Source organism: Etheostoma cragini, chromosome 12 (assembly GCF_013103735.1).
Source record: "Etheostoma cragini isolate CJK2018 chromosome 12, CSU_Ecrag_1.0, whole genome shotgun sequence".
Lineage (NCBI taxonomy): Eukaryota > Metazoa > Chordata > Actinopteri > Perciformes > Percidae > Etheostoma > Etheostoma cragini.
Genome location: NC_048418.1, coordinates 12,580,914 through 12,590,219, shown reverse-complemented (window position 1 = coordinate 12,590,219; position 9,306 = coordinate 12,580,914). Strand labels below are relative to the sequence as shown.

General features: G+C 36.7%; 2 protein-coding genes across 3 annotated transcripts; both read left to right on the top strand.

Moving 5' to 3' along the window:
- Positions 1–443: 443 nt before the first annotated feature.
- LOC117954772 (chemokine XC receptor 1-like) lies at positions 444–3,505 on the top strand. Of its 2 annotated transcripts, none has more exons than XM_034888754.1 (2): positions 444–621; positions 1,535–3,505. In XM_034888754.1, exons 1-2 carry the CDS (start codon positions 590–592, stop codon positions 2,571–2,573), a joined length of 1,071 nt encoding a protein of 356 aa, XP_034744645.1. In that variant the 5' UTR covers positions 444–589; the 3' UTR covers positions 2,574–3,505. The 2 variants fall into 2 exon arrangements, with proteins under 2 accessions (XP_034744645.1, XP_034744646.1); XM_034888755.1 differs by having other exon boundaries at positions 575–621; positions 1,515–3,505.
- A 96-nt stretch (positions 3,506–3,601) lies between these two features.
- Positions 3,602–4,874, top strand: LOC117954829 (chemokine XC receptor 1-like). Its single transcript, XM_034888842.1, has 2 exons — positions 3,602–3,646; positions 3,822–4,874. Exon 2 carries the CDS (start codon positions 3,832–3,834, stop codon positions 4,861–4,863), a length of 1,032 nt encoding a protein of 343 aa, XP_034744733.1. The 5' UTR covers positions 3,602–3,646; positions 3,822–3,831; the 3' UTR covers positions 4,864–4,874.
- Positions 4,875–9,306: the final 4,432 nt, after the last annotated feature.

Sequence of the window (9,306 nt, the reverse complement as noted above, 5' to 3'; positions counted from 1 at the left end):
AAATCAATTTAAGGAGCGTTGAACTAACGTTTTATTCAGCGTTTGTCTTAGTCTTAGTATTGTCTAAATATATGAGTATTATATCTTAATTGTCATTTAATTGTGTATGTATTTATCAACAATATATATTTTATGATACTTCAATTAAATAAACCCTTAAAACAGAACCAGTTGAATGTTGAAATAAAAACAAAAACATATTATTCATAAAAAATTAGAAAAAAACAAACCAAACAACATCAAAAACAACAACCAAAAAAAATATTTACTAAATATACTAAATATTTAAGATTATCCAGGAAGCCTAAATCAGTGCTCTAAAAAAACTGTCATTAGTGCAGCAGTTGCATGCAACAATCTGAGATTTTAGACAAAAAATAAATCAAAACACGTACGGTATACTACTCTGCACTTCTGAAGTGTAATGGCCACCAAAAACAAGTGTTAATGAGTAAAGGGAACATGTCTTGTCATGTGTGATTGAAACCCAGTTGCCCACTATGTCATGTGCTCTGAAAATTATGTTTGACATCCGTTCACCTTTGTGGTCAATACTTAAAGAACAATTCCCAGTTCCAGTGATATTCACATGAAGGACTCTGGTGTGTGCACATCCTTTGTGTAGGTACAGTATGTTTCCACACTTCCCATTTATTATTTGTTAGGCTAAGTAATACTGTAGTCAAAGTGTTACAATGTTTTGGGTGTTGTTAAGAGAAAAACAACCTTTTTCTACTGAAATATTTGTATTTTGTCTAATTTATTCATTCAGTTTAATTAGAAATTGAAGCAATAATGTATCTTCTTATTTTACTTTAAAGCAGATGGAATTAACATGATTACTTTCTTTAGTGGGATCCATGCAGACAGTTTTTTGGACTAGCTTTAGAGGCACCTTACAACCTTGTTACTCATTGCAAAGAAAATAGATCCTAAACTTGTCCCAGTGAACTCTGGGGATTACTTGCAACAGGTTTTTCCAACATGGACAATGCTTCCACACACCATTCTTAACAATCTTAATGAAATACAAATTTTATTTTATAAACTGTAACTTGAACTGTTTATTTAATCATGAATGTTAATATGGTATACAGCCATGCAAAACAAGTTTCCAGTGCCTGTAAATATGTACAGTTTTTGTTTTGAAAGTGGTACTTCTATTGCACTGTTTTGGAGGAAAATATCTTTGAGATGGATATCTTGAAGTCTAAGCAAATAAAACCCAAACTATCTACATGGCTAAATACCAGGAAGTAAGAGAGAAAATATGCTTTTGTAATTTGGGTTAAGTGACCCTCTAAGATTTATGACTTAAGATAACCACATGACAAAATATAGTTTTGTATCAAGAGAATTATATAAAAATTGTGTATGTATGTTTCCTAATGAAGTTTTGACAGAAATATACCATGTGAAAAATTATATTTACAATTTATTTATCACATTCACTATGTATCAATAATTCAGTGTAACTGGATTTACCCCTCTAACAATTTTTTTTTTAAATGTAGACTTTCTTTTGTCGCTGAAGGAACATGGCAACAACTGGCTCAATGTTCGACACAATCACAGGAAACCACAGTGATAATTATGAGGATGAATTCTGCGACCCAACAGCCGTCAACCAGTTTGCAGCGATCTTCATTCCAGGTTTCTTCTCCATTGTGATCATCTTCAGTCTATTGGGCAACATCCTGGTCATTGTGATTCTGGCCAAGTATGAGAATCTCAAATCCCTCACCAATGCTTTCATCCTAAACCTGGCTGTATCGGACCTCTTCTTCACCACAGGTCTGCCCTTCTGGGCCTATTATTACATGTATGGATGGACTTTAGGGGAACATGCATGCAAAATAGTCAACTTTGTCTTCTACATTGGGTTCTACAGCAGCGGTATCCTCCTTATCCTGATGACTGCTCACCGTTATGTGGCTGTCATGAATCCTCTATCTAACATTGTGTCCACCACAGGCACCTACAGTGTCGTAGCATGTGTGATCATTTGGGCAGTGAGTATATTGGTCGCCAGTCCAGCCTTCATCTTCACCAAAGTTGAGCAGAATCAGTGTGTAAATGCAAATTCTTACTGGAGCTTATGGATTATCTACCAGCAAAATATTCTCTTCCTATTGAGTTCCGTGGTTTTCATATTTTGCTATTCTCAGATCATACGCAGGTTGCTGCGTCCAACTGCCCAAAGAAGAAAGAACAAAACTTTAAAACTCATTTTTACTCTCATGGTTGTTTTCTTTGTGGGCTGGACACCTTACAATGTAATGATTTTTCAAAAGTCATTGTACTTCTGGAATCAATCACGTGCTGACTCAACGACTATGTCTGAAATGTGTGAAACGTTAAAACGACAACTTTATGCCTTATACGTTAGTCAACTTTTTGCCTTTTCCCACTGCGGCCTCAACCCTGTATTTTATGTGTTTGTGGGGGTTAAATTCAAAAACCACTTGAAGAAAATGCTAAAGGGCTGGGACCACAGCAATAGCAGCATCCGCAATAGGCAAAGCCGACTCACAATCACATCGCTAACAAGTGGTGAAGAGTTCTCAGTGTAGTTGATATACTGAGCAGAAGTGAAATCAGAACCTCCATGTTTTGTACCAGAATAAAGAAAACCTAATTCAAAATCCTATTGCCATTTCAAGCAAATAACGACGGGAACAGCAGACTATGCTGTGTGTGTTCCATTCCATATCCCTAGATATGGATGTAAATAAATAAAAAATTGTAATTGTATATTAAATATTTCTGCTTTAAGCTGCTTTAAATGAACAAAATTCCCAACAAACCCTACCATCCAACTGAGTGAGAAACAAATGGGTTGTACCAGAGTTTATGCTAAATTCACAGGAGGGACAAAAATAATCTCCAAAATATTCCAAATAGTGTTCACACATTATTCTAATTTGGGTTAACCCTACTGGTAGTCTTGTAGTAACACAATCTAAATATGCATAAGCTACTTTTACTGGGCTGTGTTGTAACTTGCTAATTGGCGCTAAACACAAGGTAGGCTAAATCTGAACACGCTAATCTAAGTTGGTAAGCATTGCAAAACATTAGCATGTTAGCATTGTCAACGTGAGCATATTAGCATACTGTATTTAGCATCAGTTGAAAACTCTGCTGTGCTTTTAAGTGCAGAGCTGCATGGCTGCTTGGAATATTCCTATAATACCCTGCATAATTTTCAAGCTACAATTAGTTCTTAATAGCTGACATAAATCCAGCGGCCACTTTATTAATTACACCTGTTCAAATAATGCAAATAAAGAATGAATCAGTCAATCCTGTGGTAGTCTTCTATTACCAGACCTACCGCCACAACTCTTGAATTTGTTAAAGTGTTTATTTTGACATTATATTATTATCATTATTATTTTTTTCTTGATTTACAATTAAATGACATTAAAATATTAAGTTCTGGAGTGTCTTTGTTTTGAATGACCCTCACTGCTGTACCTATGTCACCCATTTCCCCATTTCATGAAAAGGAAGTGCTCAAACTGTAAGTGCAGTAGGCTACTATTACAGCATCTTTGACTAATGTGAATGAGGAATTGTGAGTGTGAAACAACTTAATGTCTACAGTGCAATGCACCACAAGACGTGGCAGCTGTTGTTCCCGGTAAGTTGCTTTATATTTACTGTAATTGCTCTTCATATTTAAGGGTACCCTGCTCAGTATTTTGTTGTTCTCTATATTTAAATATTTTGCAAATAATCACTTTTGTTAAAACACAAATACCTACACATCTGCTCAGTCTTAGTTACATTTTGGTAATTTTAGTTTTGTTTTCTAGAAAACCTACAATGGCAAACAACTCCACAGGGAGCGACGCAGGTGTAAACAACAGCGGTGATGTGGGATATCTTATTGATGAGACATTCACCTTTAACACCATTACTGGTGCCTTCTTTATTTTGATCTTCATCTTCAGTGTTATGGGAAACTGTTCCCTGTTATATGTTCTCGTTGTCTGTGAAAACCTGAAAAATATCACAAATGTATTTGTCCTGAACATGGCCTGCTCTGATTTGATCTTCACTGTCACACTTCCATTCTGGGCTGTCTATCACCTGCACCACTGGATCTTTGGTGACTTTGCCTGCAAATGTCTGACTCTGTTATACTTTGTAGGTTTTTACAGTAGCATCATTCTACTGACTGCCTTGACTGTGGATCGTTTCATAATAGTGGTGCTGTACAACTGGCCAATCAAGCCTGTCAAGAGGCAGAGGTGTGCAATGGTTGCCTGTGCAGCTGCCTGGGCCATCAGCATTGCTGCATCTGTGAGTGATGCCTACAAAGTACAGGTGAAAAGCCACTTGCATTTTTCAACATGTGAGGAATCTTCAGATATCTCTGATGTAAAGCTGGGATATTATCTCCAAGTGTCACTGCTCTTTTTCCTCCCATTTGCCATTATTGTTTTCTGCTATTCTGCCATCCTCAAGACAGTTTTGCAGGCAACAAACAGAAAAAGGCATATGACTTTAGTGGTGGTGTTACGTATTGTTGCAGCCTTCTTCATCTGCTGGGGACCTTACAATATTTTGCTTTTCATCTGGTCTTTGTACGAACCTGAAAGCCCTGACGAGGAGGAACGCTTTACCATTGCGTATGAAATTTGTCGTATACTTGCTTATTGTCACTGCTGTATGAACCCTCTGCTCTATATGCTCTCGCAAAAGTTGCGAAGGCATCTTTTGAATCTTTTATGCTGCAGGAAAGCATTGAGGAAGAACAGGGAAAGAGAAACTGGTCAAAACACTTCTGTTTTTCAGAATGTAGCTTTAACAGCACAAAACTCTGCTGTTATGTTAGAACTACATTCCAGGTAGTCTTTTGAAATGTGTAAATGTGTTAATGCTTTTATGTGATGTATTTTTTTATGATGTTTTGACAATTACTGTGTCAGTTAGTAAAATAATAATTATAATAATAATGTTTGGGAATGGTTTAAATGCTCCGCTTTTTCAGCCTTTATGAATGAACTTTGCTTTGCTATTACTGTAATACACTTGAATGTAAAATTAAGCTGAAATCTAGTTTGGGTGTGAAAGTACTTTTCTCCAAGTCCCAGTGAGAGTGAAACCGTCTGGCCGCATTGCATTAACAAAGTTTACCCTAAATGTGTGTGCTTTTTTTGGCAAAGAAATAAAGAGTAGATCTTAAAAGGGGAAATAAATATTTTCAGCACATAGTTTTTTCTTAAAAGTGTCAAACAGTGTTAATGCACATCATTTGTTATATTTCTGTTGAAATCTATTAAGTCTATGTCTTCACATTTAACAATTAACCAGCTAATGTACCTATTGCAACTATAACAACTGCTAATACAACCAATCCAATCCTAGTAAATGTATTCACCCTTTTTTTTAACACATCAGTTTGGACAATGCGTTCGGGAAGAATTTCCCTCTGGAGTGACCTTGTCTATGTGACACACAATAACCAAATTAGCTCTTAGCAGCAGGATCAATAAAATATAACGGACTGATGCATATTTGTGATAAAAACCATAGCCCGTCAAGTGTGTTTAACCCAACAGTCCATTTTCCATGCTTTTGGTGGCTGTATTATTATTATCATTATTTCTGTAATTAAAATATTTCACAAACCGTTTTTTTTCCTCTTCTGTTGTCCATATCTTTTAACTCTAATGTGTTTCTCTAGAGCCCTGTCCGTGTACCCTTAACATGGTTGAGTAGAATGGCCCTGATGGCTCCACCAGGGGGTCCAGAGAAGAGTGTATAGGGACAGCTCAGTGGGCCACTGTAACAGCACTCATATCTGTCTCCGGGGGTAGATTAAGCTTAATTAACTAAACCATCCAGCACGCTTGGATGAATGGATACAAGTCAAGGGCAGAGCAGTCATGAGTGTGCTCCCACATTCTTTGGCAGGAACTGGGAGAGGGTTTTCTACCGGATATTATGTGTTTGTGTCTCGCAGCAATAAATTGGACACTATAGCCGTAGCATCTGAATAGAGAAGATTCAAACCTATGCACCTTGATGTATTATAGGAAACAGCTATTACACAAGCTGGTGCCTCATTTTACAACAATTTATTATTGTTTGCAAACACCTTTTGTAGTTGTCAGAATTTCTTAGAAGGAAGCCTCGTTGGGATTCCATCTTGCGTTGTTTTGGAGTGCGTTGTTGGAGAAGGACTGACACAGTTTTTAAGATTTTTGTTTTTCAATGTGCAAATAAAACAATATGTAGGAAGTTTATTAATAATTGACAACATCAAAACCACAGAGGAAAAAAAATAGAAAAATACAGAAGAAAACACCCCACGGAGCTTCAATAGAAAGACAATCAAAAGCATCCCATTTCGTTTCTTCGAGTCAGTACAATCTCTTTTCCCGGATCATTTTCTTAGCAAATGATGTTGTTGTGCCATCCTGTTTTTAGCCACAAGCTTAACAGCTGTTGTTGTTTTCTTGTCTCTGCTACTAGCCCTCCCTGGCCCTAACATTCACTCCCTGCTCCTCTCTTCACTCCAGGACAACTCACCCTCCTTTTTCACATTGATATCTTCCCTTTTCAATTCCAGTTATCTATAACGATAATTACTCCAACCATATGTGAATTTAATGAATGCCTTGTGAACGTCTAAATGTGTGTGTATTTTGCGGATGTTGCTAATAAACTCTTAGTGCCTGTTAATCTTGACTGTCAGGGAAATGCGTACAAATCGATTAAGTGCGTCAGCATTATCATCACAAACAACTGTTTTAGTGAACAAATATAGATGACTTAATCCTCGTACTACATACACTGGCACATATGGCATTAACGCTAATGCACTTCATCCTGATTAATTACAACATGTTTTGAAAAAGGATTAAATTCACTGTTTAACACGAACCTGGACAAACACAACTTTGCTTTGTTCAATCATGAACTGAGCAGGGTCTCATGTTTTGGAGTGCATTCTCACAAAAACCTCTCATGCTGCATCTTGACCTGTCACTGCAGTGTTACATTTCTCCACTAGAGGGGACATGGGTGTTGGCATGATGTTGATTGTATTTTTTTTTTTTTACTGGGACACATTATTGATTACAATCTACTGCCTCAACAATTTAAGACAGAGATGTACTCAGATTGACAAAACATTTATTAGTCGCCACAAAAGAGCTGAAGTGCTGCACTGCTTTGAATACATTCCCATGTGTGTTCGGATGTTTCTCTTTTTGAGTCAGCAACTTTTTTGGCTGTGTTTCTAACACAAATGTTCACCACAAAGAACAAATCAATGCAGCCTGTATCTGTAACACACAATATCTTTATATTTTAGGGTCACCTTCCTCTTCTTACCTGCTGTTGTCTGATAGAAAAACAGTGATTAACTACCATAGAGACTTAATTAACAAATCAAACATCTGGATATTCAGACTAGGCCTACTGCAAAGATTTAGCCGCCTCTTGTAAGACTGGCCATTTGATCTATCAAACAGTGTGTCCTGATGTTTCTTGCTAAATGTTTTCCATCTGTCTTGTTTTTACAGCATCTTTCACTTTGAAATGTCTTTTAATATTGCTCATTTTCAAGTAACTGTTTTTGCTACTTTAAGGACAATGATTGGAAAAGGTTTGTTGATGAGGGCAAGGCCTTTGAAACAACATAACACAACGTTACATTACATTACTTGAGAAACATCAAATAGGAATATGTCTGAATTTTTTTGGCCAGAAATTATGCATGTCATTCAATGAGAGGAATTAGCTGGATTCCCATGATATGCAAATGTGAAAGCTACAGAGAAAACATTACGAAGTGTCAAACTATGTACTGGAAATTGCGTGATTACAACCATTTCATTTTCAAAATAAAGAGTTACCTACCTGTAAATGATAAAATATACAAAAAAATAAAATAGGTACACTTACAAAAAGAACCAATCTTGATTTAGTTTGAGACATTATGTTGAAAAAGACTCAATCTGAACCTCACAGTAAAAGACAAAAAATTTAAGAAATACCATTCATGAGCAATATAATTCAGTTTGACTACAAGACACAACATCACTCATGGTTCAACCACAATAACTTGTAAGAACTTAAACAGCAAGTGTGGAAATGTGGAAAATAACACCAGTAACAATCTTGAAACACTGATAACAAAAATAGACCTACCTGAATATGTTGCCCCAAGGCATTATTGCAGGCTTCATGACCAGCACATGTAACTGTTTTCATATGATCACCATTGTTTTCAAATTAAGGATTAAGATTAACATGTTACGCCTCTATGCAGTTTAGGATCCAAATTAGGTAATGAAAAATTGCTGTACGTGGTTAACTTGATAACATAGCATAGTGATTTAGTTTTTTTTTAAACATAAAAAGTTAAAAACATAAAAATAACATGACATAACATGATGTTGTGATATAGCTGTATATCTTAAATGTATGTGGTCCACAATTACAGATTAAGCCATTAATGTAGAGAAAAATATGTATTCCCAGGACATTTTATCCTTCATTCATTTAGCTCATAAACTGTGTGGCAAAGAGTGAAACCTTCCCATCGGATGTTACATTTCTGTCCACAACCTAACTTCACATCATATATCATCACATAACAGAATGATTTAGTCCAAATACTATGAATGAAAACATTTTTAAGGTTGGATGGTCCCGATGAGAACTGGACCTCCAGACCTGGCACTCACTCTTCAATGCTCTACCCACTGAGCTAATATCCTAACAGACCATGCGTTTTGGCTTACCCATCCTTATCCTCAGGCTGCACCAGCTGCTGTCTACCTCCACACATACTCCACGCCACTGATATGTTGTCCTCTACCTGCTTCGTCCCTCCTCCTCCTCATTTGTAGGTGTTCTATCCACCTTTTTGGCATCAACTTTCCAAAAGGTGAACAGAAGTGATTTTCAATAGCACCGTGCATGACTAATGGTGGAAACATGTTAAAATCATCGTAGAAATGTCCTTGGGAAGACAAATGAATTTTCAGCAGAATAATTAACTTAATTAACAAATTTGCATGCATATTCATCAGGGCCATTGAAGTCTTTCCAGCTCAGCTTGATGAACGTTGCTGTGTAATAACCAGCTCATTTACATTCTGCCATCCACTGCCATTTGTGTGGATTACTGAGAAAAGGCAAAGAGTCTGTGTGTGTGTGTGTGTGTGTGTGTGTGTGTGTGTGTGTGTGTGTGTGTGTGTGTGTGTGTGTGACAGAGGCTAGGGCTACATTGTATCTTAACTCACTTTTCTCTGTCCCCTAACATGTCACAGAGAAAGC

Coding starts and splice junctions, on each gene's coding strand:
- LOC117954772 (XM_034888754.1), top strand. CDS start 590: ATGAAGGACTCTGGTGTGTGCACATCCTTTGT. Junction 622..1,534: donor GGTGTGTGCACATCCTTTGT/GTAGGTACAGTA, acceptor TTGTCGCTGAAG/GAACATGGCAACAACTGGCT.
- LOC117954829 (XM_034888842.1), top strand. CDS start 3,832: ATGGCAAACAACTCCACAGGGAGCGACGCAGGTGTAAACAACAGCGGT.